This window comes from Peromyscus californicus, unplaced genomic scaffold, assembly GCF_007827085.1.
Source record: "Peromyscus californicus insignis strain IS unplaced genomic scaffold, ASM782708v3 Scaffold_4__1_contigs__length_199733344, whole genome shotgun sequence".
Lineage (NCBI taxonomy): Eukaryota > Metazoa > Chordata > Mammalia > Rodentia > Cricetidae > Peromyscus > Peromyscus californicus.
This window is the reverse complement of record NW_026294562.1, coordinates 175887628-175906759: the sequence shown is the minus strand read 5'-3', so window position 1 is coordinate 175906759 and position 19132 is coordinate 175887628. Positions and strand designations below refer to the sequence as shown.

At 53.1% G+C, this 19132-nt stretch overlaps 1 protein-coding gene across 6 annotated transcripts; it reads right to left on the bottom strand.

Annotated features, from left to right (window-relative positions):
* Positions 1 to 1863: 1863 nt before the first annotated feature.
* On the bottom strand, positions 1864 to 18127 carry Cpt1c (carnitine palmitoyltransferase 1C). Of its 6 annotated transcripts, none has more exons than XM_052763257.1 (20): positions 17912 to 18127; positions 17414 to 17515; positions 17059 to 17214; positions 16373 to 16512; positions 13375 to 13546; positions 12771 to 12872; positions 12550 to 12687; positions 9605 to 9682; positions 9322 to 9432; positions 9157 to 9241; positions 7527 to 7722; positions 7241 to 7423; positions 6447 to 6552; positions 5343 to 5459; positions 4671 to 4835; positions 3838 to 3972; positions 3102 to 3254; positions 2581 to 2694; positions 2372 to 2464; positions 1864 to 2173 (listed from the first exon to the last, which is right to left on the bottom strand). In XM_052763257.1, the coding sequence occupies exons 3-20, from the start codon at positions 17197 to 17199 to the stop codon at positions 1991 to 1993; spliced, it is 2412 nt and encodes an 803-aa protein (XP_052619217.1). In that variant the 5' UTR covers positions 17200 to 17214; positions 17414 to 17515; positions 17912 to 18127; the 3' UTR covers positions 1864 to 1990. The 6 variants fall into 6 exon arrangements, with proteins under 6 accessions (XP_052619217.1, XP_052619220.1, XP_052619218.1 ...); XM_052763260.1 differs by having other exon boundaries at positions 9157 to 9202; XM_052763258.1 differs by having other exon boundaries at positions 9322 to 9429.
* Positions 18128 to 19132: the final 1005 nt, after the last annotated feature.

Below are 19132 nucleotides of genomic sequence, written 5' to 3'. Positions count from 1 at the left end.
AGAACAAAGAAGGAGCCAGGCGGTGGTGGCGCACGCCTTTAATCCCAGCACTCGGGAGACAGAGGCAGGCAGATCTCTGAGTTAGAGGCCAGCCTGGTCTACAGAGCGAGATCCAGGAAAGGCACCAAAACTACACAGAGAAACCCTGTCTCGAAAAGGAAAAAAAAAGGTGGTGGTGGTGGGGGGGGTGCTGGAGAGATGGCTCTGTGGTTAAGAGCACTGGCTGCTCTTGCAAAGAACCGGAGTTCATTTCCCAGCACCCACATGGTGGCTCAGAACCGTCTGTAACTCCAGTTCCAGGGGATCTGACGCCCTCTTCTGGCCTCTGCTTGCACTTCAAGTACATGGTGCACACAATACACACGCAAACACTGACACAGACAATATTTTTAAAAAATTTTAAAAAGAGAGGGCTGGGCAGTAGAGGCCCATGCCTTTAATCCCAGCACAGCCAAGGCTACACAGAGAAACCCTGTCTCGAAAAAAATGAGAGAGAGAGAGAGAGAGAGAGAGAGAGAGAGAGGAGAGAAGGGAACTGAAAGGACAAGGAGGAGGAGGAGGGGGAGGGGGAGGGGAGGAGGAGGAGGAGGGGAAGGGGAGGGGAGGAGGGGGGAGGGGGAGGGGAGGAGGAGGAGGAGGGGGAGGGGAGGAGGAGGGGAGGAGGAGGAGGGGGAGGGGAGGGAGGAGGGGGGAGGAGGAGGAGGGGGAGGAGGAGGAGGAGGGGGGAGGGGGAGGAGGAGGGGAAGGGGGAGGGGAGGAGGAGGAGGGGGAGGGGAGGAGGAGGAGGGGGAGGGGGAGGGGAGGAGGAGGAGGAGGGGAAGGGGAGGGGAGGAGGAGGAGGGGGAGGGGAGGAGGAGGAGGGGGAGGGGAGGGGAGGAGGAGGAGGGGGAGGGGAGGAGGAGGAGGGGGGAGGGGAGGAGGGGGAGGGGAGGAGGGGGAGGGGAGGGGGGGAGGAGGAGGAGGAGGGGGGAGGGAGGAGGAGGAGGGGGAGGGGAGGAGGAGGAGGGGGGGGGGAGGAGGAGGAGGGGGAGGGGAGGAGGAGGAGGGGAGGGGAGGAGGAGGAGGGGGAGGGGAGAAGGAGGAGGAGGGGGAGGGGAGGAGGAGGAGGAGGTAATTACCCTGACAACGGGCCTGCGAGTTTTGTTGGCCCTCAGTCCCTAAGGTCTTAGGGAGAGTCCCTCAGCCCGTTTTGCAAAGGAGGTTGATAAAATGACCCACCAATCCCAGAGGCATCTGGTTAAGAGTAAAGCCCTGTTACTGTTTCTGGTTTTGTTTTCCTTTGTTTTGAGACAGGGTTTCTCTGTGTAGCTTTGGCTGTCCTGTGTAGACCAGGCTGGCCTCAAAGAACTCAGAGATCCCCCTGCCTCTGCTTCCAGGGCGCTGGAATTAAAGGTGTGACACCCCCCCTCATGAGACTGGGCCTTGCTATGTAGCTCAAGCTAGCCTATCTGACTTGATTTTCAATAATGGGACACAGTGACATGTATCTGCTATCCCAGCATCTGGGAGGCAGACACAGGGGGATCAAGAGTTCAAGATCACCCTCTGCTACACAGTAAGTTCCAGAGCAGCTGGCCCGGACTACATAATACCCTGTCTCAAGCCTTTCTCCTCATAGAAAAAGAGCTGCTGTTCAGACCTTCATTTGAGATGGTCTAACGGGCCTTTGGTGTTAGATAGCAGGGGCTGGACTCAGTGGGAAGAGCTGACTGGGCAGGTCTGGCCAGGGAGTCTGGAGTGGAGCCTGCTCAGGAGGTGGTGTGGGCTATAATTAAGGTGAGGACAATGGGAATCCAAGTTGGGGTGGAAGGGGTGCCCCATTTTCCCCCACCCCACCGACACCCTGCACAAGAGCACAGTGAATGCCAACCCAACTCAGGTATCTTTATTACCAGGTGGGTGTGGGGGATCCCCAGTACCCAACTGTGCCAGCCTAGCTCTGGGAAGAGCGCACTCACTCCTGAGGGAGACCAGCTCCCTGCTGAGGGGCTCAAAAGTTGGTGGAGGTTGTGGGGACCTTGGGCTCCACAGTCTTACTGGAGAGAAAGCCACGTCTATAGCCCGAGTTCTCCCCAAGGCCCCTGAACCGGCACTTGAGATGCTGCCCGGCCTGGAACAGGGAGGCTACATCGAGCAGTGCGTCCTCAATGTGCTGGCCCAGCCGGTGTGAGTCCTGCGGAGAAGCAGACAAGGAACTGGGGGACTGGGAGATCTGAGGAGGAGGCTAAAATGTGGACCACGGAGTCCTGGGGGAGAAGGTTGGGGCCTAGACCCCTGTATCTGATGGAGGAGGCTAGACCAGGGACCCCGGGGTCTGAACGGCTCCATCCCAGATTTTGGGGGGTGAGGAAGGCACTCAAGTTCATCTCACTGTTTTTGTGCTTGATTTCTTGCTGGAGATGTGGAAGGTGATCATGTTTTCCCCCATGAAGATGTAGGAGATGCCATAGCCATGGTCGTTGGCCTGGAGTGGGGAGAGTGAGGCAAGCCTGTAGCCCAGCCCTTCCTCCACACCTACAGGGCACAAATCCCCCACCCCCCCTCCCTGGCTGCCCAGCGCCTGGGCCACAGTCCACTCACAGGCCCAAATCCACCTCCAGAGGAAACGTAATCTGGATAATTGTGGACGTCAAACAGGTGCATCTGCTGTACAGGGATCTGGCTGGTGGACAGCGGCCACTGCTGTGACTGGACCTGAGGGTAACCGGTGATCACATGAGCAGAGAAGCCTCCCTCCGCTCCACTGCAAGCCAGACCTCCTCTGACGCCCCCCCTTCCTCCGTAACCATGCCCCATCTCCCTGACCCCACCTTCCCTCCTCTTTGCCTCCTTTTCTACTGTTCCTCCTCCTCCTCCCTTCCTTTATGGTGCTAGGGACTGACCCCAGGACCTCTAGCTTGCTAGGTAGGGACTCTACCGCTGAGCCATGCCCCAGCACCTCAGTGGGGGATTCTGGACTGGTGCTCTGACCCCCACTCCACCCTCCGCCCCTCCGGCAAGGCTGCCTCTATCCACTCTTCCACACATTCGTCTTCCACATCACCCTCCTTGCTCTTAGCTCCTCCCTCCTCCCACCATTTCCACTTCTCCTTCCTCCTGACCTGGGTCAGGAAGGGCGACTGCACATGGAGCAGTCGAGACGTGATGTAGAGTGCGAAGAGGTGGCGGTCAATCCCCTGCCCACTCATCGCTGCCTTCAGTAGAGCCTGGTGCTTGTCCACAGCCACCCGGAACAGGGCAAGGCACTGTTGGTCCTAGGTCCCCCGGGGCAGTAGGAGGTCAAGGGAAGACAGGACGTGGGCTTACTATGTGACCTAGATTACACTGGGCCTCAAGCCGACTTCCAAGATGCCTACAAGGCAGGGATATCTACCCTGCTTTACAGAGAGGAAGTGGGCTCAGAGACTGGAAGCGACTCATACAGGGTCACACAGCCACGTACACTGGCACGTGCCTGATTTTAGGACCTTTAAGCTCTCTAGTGAGCCATAGTATCTCACAGGTAAGGAAGCTGGCTTTGGGAACAGGTGGAGGGAGGCAAGTGGGGAGCTGTTTAGAGTAGAGGCTATAAGCAAGGTGAGGCATGGTGTAGATGAAGGTCATGGTCACATGGCTTCACAGCAAGAGAGTGGAACCAGAGTTCTCCGCAAAGTGTTCCCCAGTACCATGTGTCTCCCCCACTAAAGCGGGTCTGTTGCTATTCTCTCATGCAGGGCTTTCCGAAGCCTCTGACTGGAGCAGATTAGTCCCTTATTGTGAATGCCCCTCCCAGAGCCTGGCCACAAGTATGTGCAAATGTGAGCACAAATGACCGCGACCTCAGGAGGCCACACTCACTGTCTTCTCCTTGTCTTCCATGGCTCTCACGAAGTGACAGGCCTCTCTAGTACAAGACCTCACCGTCTCCGTCCTGCCTTCCAGGAACAGTCGGCTCATGGCTGACTCATAAGTCAGGCAGAACTGACCCCTGTCCTGGGGAAAAGGAGAAGAACCTGTCAGCTGGCCTCAGGATGTCTAAACAGCTTTGATCCACCTTTGTCCTGACCTCCAACCATCCTCCTTCTATGTATGTAGGGGAGTCAAGATGGCTGACCTACAACAAGATGGCTGACCCCAAATATGGCTGACCTACAACAAGATGGCAGACCTACAACAAGATGGCAGACCTACAACAAGATGGCAGACCTACAACAAGATGGCAGACCTACAACAAGATGGCTGACCTACAACAAGATGGCTGACCCCAAATATGGCAGACCTACAACAAGATGGCAGACCTACAACAAGATGGCTGACCTACAACAAGATGGCAGATCCTAAATATGGCTGACCCACACAGGATGAATGATCCAGAATAAGATGGCTGATTCACAATGAGATGATCAGCCTACAACTAATGACAGACCTACCGGACTTGGTGGCGCACACCTTTAATTCTAGCACTTGGAAGGCAGAGGCAGGTGGATCTCTGTGAGTTTGAGGCCAGCGAGTGATACACTGTAAGACGCTGCCCCCTGTCCCCCTCAAGAGGTTGATCCAAAACACAATGAATGACACATAAGATGGATTAACAGATGACCCACAATGACAAAAACAAGAGACACGAGAGGTGGCTGGAGAGGTGGGTGCTGAAGGCTCAGAGGGAGCAGGCACTGCGGGTATCCACTGACCCGGAAGTGGGCCAGCTGCAGGACCAGCTGGATGAAACTGTCTGAAGAGACATGACAACATTTGATGAAGCTCTTGCCGAAGTGGGAAAAGGGGAAGACGTGGCAGTCGACGTTACCAGACAAGGTCTTGGCTCCCCTCAGGGCCAGCGAGATGGACGGATGGATCTGCCAGAGAAGGAGGTGGGAGAAGGGACTGCTGTGAGACTCAGGGCAGAGGTAGCGCTGGCAAAGGTTTGGAAGGGAAGATGGAGATGTGGTCAGGTGGGGCGGGACAGTAAAGAAGGGGGGTTAAGACAAGGCAAGGGTGCCAGTGATGGAATGGGTACAACTGGGATGCAGGCATGGCTGAGATGCCCCGAGCTGGACTAGGTCTGAAGGGACCAGGCATGCTGCTGGGTTTGGAGTCTGAAGTTCAGGTAGGGCTATGGCTGTTGGGACAGCCCCACCTGGGAGAGCAGGTGTGGGGACCAGAGGCAGGGGTGGGGCTGGGATTAAAGATGGGATGGGTGGTGGGGACACAGTTAAAGTTTTGGGGTGAGGTTGGGTTGGGGATAGTGTGGGACTCAAGGTGGTGGGTGTGTTTAGCGTGATATGAAAGCTGGGACAGGAAGGTGTGGATGAATTCAGGGTGAAGGCGAGGGGCGGAGAGGGGAGATCAGAGCCCAGCCTCACCTGTTCTGGAAGGTCCCACTGCAGGCGCTGGGGCTGTGGCAGAGTGGGGTCAGGTTGCCCCTTACAGTGGCCATCTGCCGCATATCCCAACTGGAAGCATTCTGTGGCCAGCGTAAACTGTGGATGAAACTGTCAGTTATCCCCCTCTGGCACAGAGACAGCGCTGAAGCAGGGCCCAGTGTTGCAGAGTGAAGGCTTCTGGAACCCAGCGGTGTGGGATGTTTGAAGTTTTTGTTTTTTTTTTTTTTTTTTGGTTTTTTCGAGACAGGGTTTCTCTGTGTAGCTTTGCGCCTTTCCTGGAACTCACTTTGGAGACCAGGCTGGCCTCGAACTCACAGAGATCCGCCTGGCTCTGCCTCCCGAGTGCTGGGATTAAAGGCGTGCGCCACCACCGCCCGGCCTGGGATGTTTGAAGTTTGCACTGACGAGCATCTGTCAGCCTTCTGGGTTCACGTTTCTACCTCTCCCAGCTGCCTTATAAAGACGGGATCAGCGGACCCACTTTCTGTTTTATTTTGAAACAAGGTCTGATGTAGCCGAGGCTGGCCTGGAATTTATCGTGTATCTGAGGATGATCCTAAACTTCTGGTCCTCCTGCCCTCCACCTCGTCCGTGGTGGAATGGCAGGCAACACCACCACAGCCATCTTGAGTGCAGATGGGGGTGGGATCCAGGGCTTCAGGAGCAGCTGGCCAGCTGAGCCCAAAGCCAGCTTTACTTCATTTTGCAGCAAGGTCTCACCCTGTAGCCTAGACTGGCCTCAGATGAAAAAGCCTCCTGCTTTCCAAGTATTTGGATGCCGGATGTGTGCTACAACATCCTGTGAGTGTGTGTGTGTGTGTGTGTCTGTCTGTCTTTGCATGTGCACAGGGAGTAGTGTATGTCGCAGGCTCTAGGGTCACGGTCACTGTGCCTTCTTGTTGTGTGACCCTGGAGATTCACTTCCCTTCTCGGAGTCCCAGTGACCCAGTATCCCAGGCAGGCCATCATGGCAGACCCACTTCTTTGCTGGGCGTTCCTCTGCCTGTCTCTGAGACTGTGTGTCTCTTTTCTAAGGTCTTCAGGGTTAGTCTTTGGACAGGGTACCCAGCCTGAGGAACGCACCTCCCACATATGTCCTGAGACAGGGCAGTCAGCCCAGGAGTGTTCCACGCTGAGACCCAGCTTCCCATTGGAGAAGACGATGAGGGTGAAGGATTTGTCAAACCAGCTGCAGAAGAAGTGTGGATGGTCACCAAGAGCCAGGCAGGGAGGAGAAGGTGGGCCCCTGTGGGACTTCTGGTGTGTAGGGGTGCACTCCAGGGTGAGGATGGGGCAGGGGAACCAGCAGGGCCAGGGGGCTTCTAGGGGTGATTCCAGACAGTCTCCACATGGATATAAAACTTAGGGAATTGCTTTTTTTGTTTTGTTTTTCTAGGAAGTCAGCTCTATTTGAGGCATTGGAGGTGCTAGGAACAGACGACCCCCTAGAAGTCCAACGGTAGGAGGGTATCAGTTAACTAAACTATGCTATACTCCGGCTATGGTATACAATACAGCTGGTGACAGGAATGAGGTACATCTATGTTTACTGACACAAAATGAGCCATCAAGACATAGAGTCTGGGGTCTTAATCTGGGCAGTGGTGGGACACGCCTTTAATTCCAGCACTCAGGAGGCAGAGGCAGAGGCAGAGGCAGGCGGATCTCCATGAGTTCAAGGACAGCCCGGTCTACAGAGTTAGTTCCAGGACAGCTATACAAAGAAACCCTTTCTCAAAAAACCAAAACCAAACAAGGTCTCCTTGTTCTACTAAACTGAGTTTGGGGTTGCTGAGGTATAGAGTCTGGCTGTCTCCTGTGGAGGGGCCCTAGGTCTCCGCTGGAGTGTGGGGTGGTTGGCAGAGGGACAGACTTACCGGTCATGGCCTCGGCCAGCCAGCAGAGCATGGGCATAGGCATCCAGGGAAGCTGCAGGGTCCTCCCTGGTCAGTCCCGCGGGCTCAGAATCCAGGGACACAAAGAAGGCAGCCCCTTCCACAGCCTCCAGGGCAGTGGCAGCATGGGTCTTCACCGACTCCCGAACCTGGGCCCACATACTCCTGTCCAAGTGGGATGGGCCTGAGCCCAGCTGGCCCTCGCCCTGCCCAGCCTGCTCCCTGGAGCCCAATGCATCCCTTGTAACCTCAGGCCACCGACCCTTACCTGGGAGCAGCGGTCAGAGCTGCTAGATGTTCTTCAAGGGGACAGGCTGGGGAGGGGTCATCCAGGATCTCCTGGAACTGCTGCTCTAGGGCCCGTGGGGACAGCAGGCCATTGGAAGAGTGGGTCCCTACACGGAAGAATCGGCCCCGGTGGAAGACAGCCACATGCCGGCTGTCCTGGAGGTGATGGAGGTAGTCTAGAGGAGTATGGGTAGAACATGAAGGTGGGAGGAAGCTACGTCCTAAGAACCACCCCACTTACTAATCATGCTCTCTGCTCCTTGGGCTATGCTTTTGTTTGTTATTTTTGACAGTTGTATAGTATTCCATAGCCTGAGTATAACCTAGGTTGGTTTCAAATTTGATATGTAGCAGAGGATAATTTCTAACTCTTGATTCTCCTGCCTCCACCTTCCTAGTGCTGGGGTGACAGATGTATGCCACCACACCTCATTTATTTGGTGTTTGGAATGGAACCAAGGGCCTCCTGCATGCTAGGCAAGAAGTCTGTTAAGGGGCTGGAGAGATGGCTTGGGTTAAAAACACCTTCTGTGTTTCCAGAGGACCCAGGTGAATTCCCAGGACCCAGATAGCTGCTCACAACCATCTAACTCCAGTCCCGTATCTGATGCCTTCTTCTGGTCTCAACAGGCACTGGACACGCACGGTGCACATACATACATATATGCACGTACTGCACTCATGCACATAAAATCAAATACAATTAAAGAAAAAGAGGTCCGGGGTGGAGAGACGGCTCAGAGGTTAAGAGCACCTGTTGTTCTTCCAGAGGACCTGGGTTCAATTCCCAGCACCCACACGGCAGCTCCCAACTGTCTTTAACTCCAGTTCCAGGGACCTGACACCTTCAGACCGCTAGAGGCACTAGGCATGCAGGTGGGAAATACATGCAGGCAAAACCCTCACACCCATAAAAGAAAGTCAATAAAGAAACTGAAACTTAAGGAAAAGAAAGAAAGAAAAACAAAAGAGGTCCAGCTGGAGCCAACTCAGGAGGCAGAGGCCGGCAGATCTCTGAGTTCGAGGCCAGCCTGGTCTACAGAGTGAGTTCCAAGACAGCCGGGGCTACACAGAGAAACCCTGTCTCGAAAAACCAAAAAAAAAAAAAAAAAAAAAAAAAGATCACGAGTTTGAGAAGGCACAGGTGGAGGACGTGGGAGGGGTTGGAAGGAGGAGAGTGAAGGAGCAACCATGTAATTTTTTTTTTGTTTTGTTTGTTTTTCGAGACAGGGTTTCTCTGTGTAGCTTTGGAGCCTGTCCTGGATCTCACTCTGTAGCCCAGGCTGGCCTCGAACTCACAGAGCCCTGCCTGCCTCGGCCTCCCGATAATTCTTTCATTTTTAAAAACTGAAAAAAATTTAAAAATTAAAAACATTACTGAGAGACTTTCTGGCTCGTCCCACATGAAGCTATTTTTAAACTGATGCCACCCTAGGTCAGTTTATTCCATTTTACACTTGAAGAAAGTTCAGAGAGGACAAGATTTGCCTGAGATCACACAGAAAGCCTAACAACCAGGACAGAGACCCTCACAGGCTGGCTAAAGTCTCGTTCTTAGTCGAGGCCACTGTCGCAGGAAGGGACGAAGACTGGGTGGGGATTCTCCTCACCTTTTTCCACCCCTGGAACCCGTGTAGTGTTGAATATCCTCTCGAACTGGGCAGAACACAAGGGTCGCATCCCCATCAGCAACGTCTGCAGGAGGCCAAGGGCTCCTGAGCTGGGCCCTGTGTGGTTCCCTGCACCTCCGTCCCCAATCCAAGGATCCGCCTTACCGGTGGGATCTCCTGCTGGTTCAGAAGGTGGCGGTACAGGAGGAGGGCGTGGACAGCATTGCCTGTGCGGGCGGCCTGCAGCGGTGTGGGGGTGACATACAGGAAATCCTGCTTGTGGCAAAGGGAAGGGACACAAATTGAGACCATGCTAGTCCCTGACAGGGGCCCTGACCTCCCAATCAGATGGGATGGTGGGCTCCAGACAGCAGTCTGGACTTAAATCGTATCACGGGTCATCAAGGCCACAAGGCCCCTGCCCTCAGTGCTGTGCCCCCCTCCTCACCATCATGTAGTAGGTGCTGTTAAGCATCAGTGAGTCTCGGGAGCGCAGGTACACAAACTCTTCCCACCAGTCACTCACCTGGGAGGAGAATTGGAGACGTTCAGCTGGGGCGGCTGAGACCGTGTGAGGGAGGGATGGGGTCACCAGGGAGCCCCCAGACTTCCCTGTGTTACACGGGCAGAAAGGATCTCAGTGGAGAAACTGGTTATGATTGGCAACTAGCAATAACCTGTATGTCCATAGATGAAGAAGGATGAGTTAATTAGAGAGTACTGTGTAAGCACTGATCAGCACAAGGGAACTGGGGGTCCAACTCAGTTGGCAAGTGCTTGCCCTGCACGCATCCGAACCTGAGTTAGAGCCTCGCTTGGGGCACACGTAAAAGTCAGGTGTAGCGGGTCACACTCGTAATCTCAGTGCTGGGGAAGAAGAGGCATTGCTGGGTCTGCTAGCCAGACAACAATCAGCAGGCTGTACATCTCAGAGACAGGTGACGTTTTAAAACCCAAGACGGAGTGGGGAGCTGCCTCGCACTTAAGAGCACTTGCTGCTCTCGTAGAGGACCTGGGTTTGGTTCCTAGCACCCACCTGGTAGCTGGCAACTGCAGATAACTCCAGCTCCAGGGGATCTGCCACCCCTTTCAGACCTCTGAAGGTACTGCATGTATGTAACATACCCACAGATACAAACATGCACACACTTATACACATAAAAACAAAAATTAGCCAGGCGTGGTAACGCACACCTTTAGTCCCAGCACTCAGCAGACAGAGGCAGGTGGATCTCTGAGTTCAAGACCAGCCTGGTCTACAGAGTGAGTTCCAAGACAGCCAGGGTTGTTACACAGAGAAACCCTGTCTTGAAAAACAAACAAAAAACCCACAATGGTGTGGTGCCCTGAGGAATGACACCTGAGATAGATAGACCTGTTGTCTGCACACTCATGCACACACACACATTTGTATATTTGTACATACAAACACGCATGCACACTTGCATATACACATACCTTACAGACACACACACACACACACACATGAAATAGTAAGTACACGTTTATTGACACAAAATGAGCATCAAGACAGTTTCGAGGGCTGGGGATGCCTCACTTGGTGCAGTGCCTGCCTTCCACAGATCAGGAGTGGTCCTGCCTCACACACACTAGGTAAGTAAGCATTCTACCAACTGAGTCATAGCCCAAGCCGTCCTGTATATACTTCTTAAAACTTTTTAGATTTATTTATATGTTTGAGTGTTTTGCCTGCATATATGTCTGTGTACTACATGATACAGCACCCTCAGAGGTCAGAAAAGGGTACCAGATCCTCCGGAACTGGAGTTACAGAGACTTCTGAGTTACCGTGTAAGTGCTGGGACCCGAACCCAGGTCCTCTGTAAGAGCAACAAATGCTCTTAATGGTTGAGCCATCTCTCCAGCACCCTACATATACTTTTTTTTAAAATTAACTTCTTTTTTAAAGTTATTCATTCATTATGTATACAGTGTTCCACCTGCATGTATGCTTGCATGCCAGAAGAGGGCACCAGATCTCATTACACATGGTTATGAGCCCTAGATTCTGCTCTTTAAAAGTATATATAAGGGGGCTGAAGAGATGGCTCAGAGGTTAAGGGCACTGGCTGCTCTTCTAGAGGTCCTGAGTTCAATTCCCAGCAACCACATGGTGGCTCACAATCATCTGTAATGAGATCTGGTGCCCTCTTCTGGCCTGCAGGCAGAACACTGTATACATAATAAATAAATCTTAAAGAAAAAAAAAGAGCAGAATTAGCCTAAGAGCATGAAGAAAAAAGGAAAAAGGTAATAAGTAAACACTAAGGTCTGGCTTTTTGCAAGCCCTGCACACTGAGGGCTTTGGATGATCCTCACTCCCAATGTGGCTCTGTCCCCAGACACTCTTTCTTGGCTTTGAACTCACAGATATCCCTCCTGCCTGTCTCCCTAGTGTTGAGATTAAAAGCATGTGCCACCAGGACCAGTCAAACCCAATGCTTGGACTAACTAAGTGTCTGTAACTGTCCCTTCAGCTTCCTCTCCAACCTTCAATCTCCAGGCCTTCACACACCCTGTCTTCCTGTTGTAAATCTTCCCAGGGCTCCCTAGTACATTCCTGAGAAAACCTATCATTCTAGGCTCCTCATCTTTGCATCCTCATATTCCAACCAAGCTTCTTTCCACACTCGCTGAAGTTTGCCTGTTCCATTTCCCCTAAGTCCTGCTACCAACGGGACAGGTTCAGTTCTTGCCCACCACAGGCTCTCTGCCCACCTCTGACATATTTATAGCCCGCCTTTCTTCTTCCGCCACCACCTCACATGCACTTTACCTGTCGCCTGGCTCCAGTTTCCTACAGAAGGCAAGGCTGGCATTCCTTATTAGTGTGACTCATTCTGTGCCTCAGTTTCCCAAGGAGCTTAACTCAAAGTGCAGCCAAGGGCCTGGCTCCCAAACTAGCTAACCACCCATCTAGGAAGCTGTCCGGGAGCTGGAAATGCTGGACAGGTTAATGTTGGAATTCTGGTCCTAACACAAGTGGTGGGACTCAGACTCAGATAGCGGCTCTTGAAGCAATTCCAATATTCGGGACATGTGGTCCATGTCTCAGCACTCAGGAGACAGAGGCAGGAGGATCTCTGAGTTCGATGCCAGCCTGGTCTACAGAGCGAGTTCCAGGGCAGCCAGGGCTACACAGAGAAACCCTGACTCCTGGGGGAGATGGGGGGGGGGGTGTTGAGTGCAGAGGCGGGGCTTAGGGGCTGCCATAGGGGCAGAGCTACTGAGCAAGGGCTGGGGCTTACTGAAGCTGCATTATCCCGCAAATCCAGGGCTGGGGCAGGCCAATCATTTGGATAGGTCAATCGTGGCAGGGCGTGGCTAGGGCAGGCCAGTCACCAGAGGACCAGGCTGGGCCCCCAAACTCACGTAGTTGGAAGCACACCAGGACTTGAGGCGCAGATAGAGCTGCAGTCGTGGGGCCTGCAGCCTCAGGAAGTCGCTCGCCAGAGCCGCAGCACGGTCGAAAGCGTCGTCTCCAAGCACCGGGCGCACCGACTCCAGGTACTGCATGCAGACGTGGAGCGGAGGGAGTGTCAGGGCCGGGCCGCCTGCCCGGGAGGGACCGCCCCACCCCGGGACACGCCCACCTTGCGTACGGACTCCTGCGCCGTGGGCACTGGCTGCCGCGGGAGCGCACGTTGGAAGCTGAACAGCCTTGGGTGCCTCCCGGAGAAGATTCGGACCAGTGCCTGCGGGACAGAGGAAAGGACCGAAGGAGGGAGGACGAAGATGATGTGGGGCGAGGGAGGAAGGAGATGAAGGGGGAAGGATGGAAGAGAGAGATGGTGCGGCAGAGACGAGGAAGTTGATGGAGAGAGGGAGAATCGAGATGATGGAGAAGGAGGAGGATAAGATTATGAATGGGGAGGGAAAGGGAGGATAGAGATAATGAAGGGAGAGAGGTAGAGACGGAGTGAAGAACAGGTTGAGAGGGCGGAGGTGATGAGCGAGGGGGAGATAATGAGGGTAAAAGAGGATGGCATGAGAAGGAGATGATTGGGAAACAAAGACCCAGAGGGAGAGACTCAGAGAGAGACAGATCTACAGAGAGAGAAGAGCAGAGCCCCAAAGACAAAGATGGACAGAGGCCCAGGGATGGGGGTGGGGGAGAGAGACAGGCATGGTGGTGGACAGAGACCCAGACAGAGGGACAGCAGCGTGTATTCTGGGAGTCTAGGTCCTCTTACATACCAGCCAGGTCTTCGTGGGTGAGGACATGGTGCCATGAGGTTCCAGAAGCCAGCCATGGTGGGACAGGAGCAGCCTCAGAGCCACGTGAAGTGTAAAGATCAGGGCTCCCCACAAACATGAGGCAAAGAGTGCTGCTGCCAGGAGCCCCTGGAGCTGATAGTGTTGTCCGCCCCTGGGAGAGAGAAAAAGAAAGGTGCCTGAAGCTGTGCGGCGGACTGCAGCCCCGGGGTGGGGTTGGGTACAGTCCCGTTTGACAGACATGTTTACTTCATAAAGTGGGCGTGTCTCCCTGCTGCCCATGACCACCCTTATGAAGGCACCAAGCTTCTAAAAGTCACTTTCCTGGGATCAGGAATACACCATGGTAGAGGGCTTGCCTTGCCTAGCATGCAAATGTCCTGGGTTCAATGCATAAGCTGGGTGTGGTGGCACAACCTTAAAGCCCTGCACTGAAGAAGCCGGAGGATGAGTTAAAGTCCATCCCTGGCTACTTAGTGAAATCCAGAGCAGCCTAGTCTACATGAGACCCTGCCACAAAGAAATAAATACATAAATAAAGTCACTTTTCACAGAAATTCATAAGCTTTAGCCAGGTGTGGGAATATTGTAATCTAGCACTTAGGAGGCTGAAGCAGAAGGATTTCTGGGAGTTTCAGGCCAGATCGAGCTAAATAGAATAATTGACACCCCATTTTATTTTATTTTTTGGTTTTGTTTTGTTTTTCTTTTTCTTTTTTCTTTTTTCTTTTTTTTTTTTTTTTGGTTTTTCGAGACAGGGTTTCTCTGTGTAGTTTTGTGCCTTTCCTGGAACTAACTTTGTAGACCAGGCTGGCCTCGAACTCACAGAGATCCGCCTGCCTCTGCCTCCCGAGTGCTGGGATCAAAGGCGTGCGCCACCGCCGCCCGGCTTGTTTTGTTTTTCAAGACGGAGTTTCTCTGTGTAACAGTCCTGGAACTCACTTTGTAGACCAGGCTGGCCCTGAACTCACAGAGATCCCTGGGATTAAAGGAATGCCCAGCCCAAGTGCCACACCCCTTTAATCCCAGCACTCGGGAGGTAGAGGCAGGCGGAACTCTGTGAGTTTGATGCCAGGTTGATCTACAGAGTGAGTTCCAGGACAGCCAGGGCTACACAGGAAATGTCTTGAAATACAAAACAAAGAAGAATATGGGCAGGTCACTGCGCCCTCCATAGCATTCCCTTCACGGCTGCAATACCAGGGATGGACCCTCTCGAGATGAATCATGAATATGCCCTTTCTAGTAGTTTCTATGTCTAATAGGGCTCTGCCTTGTCTAGAAAGTCTGCACCTTTTCCCAAGGAAGACTGACCCACCTCTAAGAACCCAGCACACTTCCTCCTATATGGTTTCCAGGCGTTTCCTAAAGAAGTTGATAATGTTTGTTTTGAGATGGGATCTTGGTTTGTATTCCAAGACTCAAACTCACGAATCCCTGCCTGGGCCTCCCAAATGCTGTAATTATAGACATGTACTTGGCTGACGACATTTTCTTTTCTTTTTTTGTTCTGTTTTGTTGGTTTTTGAGACTGGATCTTCCTATGTAGCCCTGGCTTGCCTGGAATTCTCTATGTAGACCAGGCTGTCCTCAAACTCACAGATATCTGCTTGCCTCTGCCTCCCAAGTGTTGGAATTAAAGGCCTTGCCTGGCCCCCGATAACGTTTCAGGACTGACTCTGTGGTAAGTGATAGTAAGCCTGAAGTGGTGGCACTCTCAGGTCTTGGGAGGCAGAGGCAGGCAGACCTTTGTGAGTTGGAGGCCAGCCTGATCTACATACCAAGTTCCAGGTCAGCTAGGACTACATAGAGAAACCCTGTCTCAACAACAACAAACAAAACAAACAAACAACGGGCCGAGAAGACGGTTTGGTGGTTAAGAGCACTTGCAGAAGACACAGGTTAGGTTCCCAGCTCACAACCGTTTGACTCATTCGGGGGTCCAATACTTTCTAGCCTCCTCTGGCACTGCATACATGTGGTACACAGACATACATGCAGTCTAACACACATACAAGTAAGCTATTTAAGAGTCTCAGCACAGGGCTGGAGAGATGGTTCAGAGGTTAAGAGCACTGGCTGCTCTTCCAGAGGTCCTGAGTTCAATTCCCATCACCCACATGGTGGCTCACAACCATCTGTAATGAGATCTGGTGCCCTCTTCTGGCCTGCAGGCATACATACAAACAGAACACACTGTATACATAATAAATAAATAAATCTTAAAAAAAAAAAAAAAAAAAAAAAGAGTCTCAGCACAGCTGGGAGGTGGTGGCACATGCCTTTAATCCCAGCACTTGAGAGGCAGAGGCAGGTGGATCTGTTCAAGGCCAGCCTGGGCTACAGAGAGAGTTCCAGAACAGCCTCAACATAGAGAGAGAGGTCTCTGCATAGAGAAGCCCTGTCTCAAAAATCCAAACTAGGCCGGGCGGTGGTGGCGCACGCCTTTAATCCCAGCACTCGGGAGGCAGAGCCAGGCGGATCTCTGTGAGTTCGAGGCCAGCCTGGACTACCAAGTGAGTTCCAGGAAAGGCGCAAAGCTACACAGAGAAACCCTGTCTCGAAGAAAAAAAAAAAAAAAAAAGCGACAACTTTAAAAAAAAAAAAAAAAAAATCCAAACTAGATAAATAAAGATATGAAATGAAAGAGGAGCCCTCCTTTTTTTGGCTATACCTCAATTAACAGACTCAAGTAAGCTCCAGTAATTACATTTCTTTTTTTTGTTGGTTTGGTTTTTTGTTTTCTGAGAGGTTTCTCTGTGTAACAGCCCTGTCTGTCCTGGAACTCACTCTGTAGACCAGGCTGGCCTAGTCACAGAGATCCGCCTGCCTCTGCTTCCCTGGGTGCTGGGATTAAAGGTGTGCACCACCAATCCTGGCTCCCAGAAATTCTATTTCTTTGACAGGCAAAGCACATAGAGTTTCTTGATGGGGGTTAGGGTGGTGACTGGGGGGGGGGGGTGAAGAGGGAGGTCCTCACCAGTCTGGAAGCAACTCTTTTATCTTATCCATCAGTCCCAGGGAAGGATCCAGCTGGAGGAACCACGCAAGCTGGATCGCACTGAAGAGGAAGAGCCAGCTGAAGGGGCTCGCAGGGGCCGCACCAGTGAGAAAGTCATTCTGTGGGGAACAAAGGACACCATCAGTCCCATGTTCTCTCTGAGGACATGCTCTGTATCACTTTCGGTGGGCAGAGCTCAGGATCCCTTTATTAAATGTATCAGTAAGGAGCTGGGGGCGCGGTTCAGTGGTAGAGCCTCTTCCTAGAATCCACCACGAGGAGCTGGGGTGTTGGTAGTAGAGCACTTCCTTGGAAGCCACCAGTGAGGGACTGAGGGCATCATTCAAGCTGGCCTAGATTGTTCAAGACCCTGGGTTCTGACCCTCAGCACCAATCCATCAATCGACACCAAAATAAGGAGACTTGAGTTCTAGAAGTTGTTGGGGGAGAAGTTGTATGGGGAGGGTAGCAGGGGTGAGTGAAGTGAGTCAAGAGCTGAGCAGGGGCGGCCAGTGGATGGGACAGAGCATCCCAGATGAAGGCATAGACAAACAGCTAACAGTGGCCTGGGACTGGACAACCAGATCTTCCTAAGTGGGCTTCAGGCAACCCGGAAGCAGTTACCTGGATCACCAGAGCAAAAACCAGTCAGTAGCCCTCCTCACCCAGACACGCCAGAGATGCCTTTTCCAGGAGCGCAGGCCAGAGAGGTAAATCTCCTGCCACACTGGGGAGCTGAGCTCTACTTCTGCCCCATCGGAGCTCAGTGAAGACAGCAAGCTGGAGGCCTGGTGTGCCTCAGCCATGTTCCCTGGGATTCCCTAGGAGGAAGGTGGAGAGTCATTCTCCAGGACCTCCAAGCCTCCTCCTTCAGACCCAGGGGTGCAGACTTTGGGAGTCGGGGGGGGGGGGGGGGGGTCCTGGCCCCTAGAAGTCTGGACCCCAGCTCTCCCTCATCCCCAGCGGTTCAGGCCCAGCCCCCACCTCTCAGACTCTATCCCCCCCTCCCTGCAGCAGTACCTCAAGACTCAGCTCCCTCTGCCTAAGCGCCTGAGGGGTGTTGCAGTTCACAGTTGGAGAGTTAGAGGGCTTGGAGGCAGGACTTCCTTCAATTGGGGATCTCTGTGAATGTAGAGCGGCTGGAGAGCAAGCTGCCTTGCTGAGAATTCAGTGCTCATTATTTGGGATGGGGGAGGGAAACTGATCCAGGATTAGTTGTGGGGCTTCAAATAAAACATACTAGGTTTTAGTTCTTTTAAAAATGCACTTGTTTTTAGACCCATAGAGAAATGAACATCTGCCGACGGTGGCACTATTCATTTCCCATTGCAAGGCAGAGGCATGAGGGGTCCCTTCCACCATGGGGTCTGGAGAAGGATGAAAGAGGAAGCACCCTACTGCGCATGCTCCGCAGCGAGGGATGCTGGTGAGTGAAGGGGAGTCCAGGACAAAGGATGCAAAGCCCCATTCACCTACCCCAATGCAAGGCCCATAGCCCCTCCTGTGCCCTGTACTTACGCTGTTCAGGGGTCTGCAGCTGTGGTTCCTGGGGTCAATTCCATGGACACCTCCTTCCCCCCAGGTTCCCTTGTATATATATATGCAGGCCCCGTGTAATGAGTCCACAATCTGATTAACCGTCTTCGGCTGTCACTCCTCACCTTAAAGCCCAGATCCACCTCGCGTGCGCCTAACTGGGGTTCAGGTTCTGGGTTTTATCCCCGCCCACTGATTCCTCCGCGCTCTGTCCCTGCCCCTTTCCAATCCCTCCGCGTTCTCTCCCCGCCCCCTTGGAGTCCTAGCGTCCAATCCCCTCACCCCAAGCCCGTTGTCTCGGTTTTTTTAGTCTGCCAAAGGACCAGACCAGCCTTGACTCAGCTGGAGCTCACATCCCTCCTCTATACACAGCCAGCAGCCGCATATACCCTGCAGCTCTTAGGAGATGCTTGTGGCCAGGCTGACCCGCTAGACTGAGAGAAACATGAAAGAGGTGCCACTGGGGACTAGATTCAAGCTAAACAGAGGGAATGGCAGGCACAAGGCGAGAGTAAGATACCCACGTTAGTCTGGCTTTATTCTACTCTGGACGTTCATACTCTGTCCATGCTGGATCTGGTGGTCTCTTGGGTCTACCCCAGAACAGAGACAGGCCCACTGTCTCGTTGCTGCAGGTGGGTGGAGAGCTGTGGAGGGCCTAGGGCCTATTTTCCCTAGCAAAGCACTCCTCCGAGGCAGGGCCCAAACCAGAAACCTAGTGTGTCTGAAGCACCAGTGCAGTAGACACAGGCGGGAAGCCAGACCAAACTGGGTCTCTCTTTCCCAAGGGCATCCTAGAGCCCAGGCCTGCTAAGTGAGCTTTGGTTTTAGTTACCCAGCCCCTTTTGGCCATACCACATAGAATCCAAATTCAATTCCTGCCTGTTCCCAGCCCAGGGTGACCCAGCTTCTATAAACACTAGTGGATCAGGATACTGGTCTCACCCTTAGTCCTGATAACACAAGGGTGACCCAGTCCACTCAGCAACAGCACAGGAAGGGCAGGACATGGACAGGCATAATCCAAACCACAATCCAGTGTGACTGGAAGCCAGTTCAAACAGACCCAGTTCTCCTGCTAAAGGCTGGGCCCCAGTTAGCCCTAGCCTGACCTTACAGGGTCTTCGACAGGTGAGGAAGAAGAGATCATGGGAATCCAGAGACTGGGTGTAGCCAGGAACCCTAACCCGAGGTATAATGACA

What these genes read in the sequence shown, in the direction of transcription:
- Cpt1c (XM_052763257.1), bottom strand. Translation starts at nt 17,199, where the DNA reads ATGGCTGAGGCACACCAGGCCTCCAGCTTGCTGTCTTCACTGAGCTCC. An exon ending in TCTCAGGACATATGTGGGAG is followed by an intron (nt 5,460 to 6,446) that starts GTGCGTTCCTCA and finishes TTTCATCCACAG; the next exon opens with TTTACGCTGGCCACAGAATG. An exon ending in TGCAGCTGGCCCACTTCCGG is followed by an intron (nt 3,973 to 4,670) that starts GTCAGTGGATAC and finishes CCTTTTCCCCAG; the next exon opens with GACAGGGGTCAGTTCTGCCT.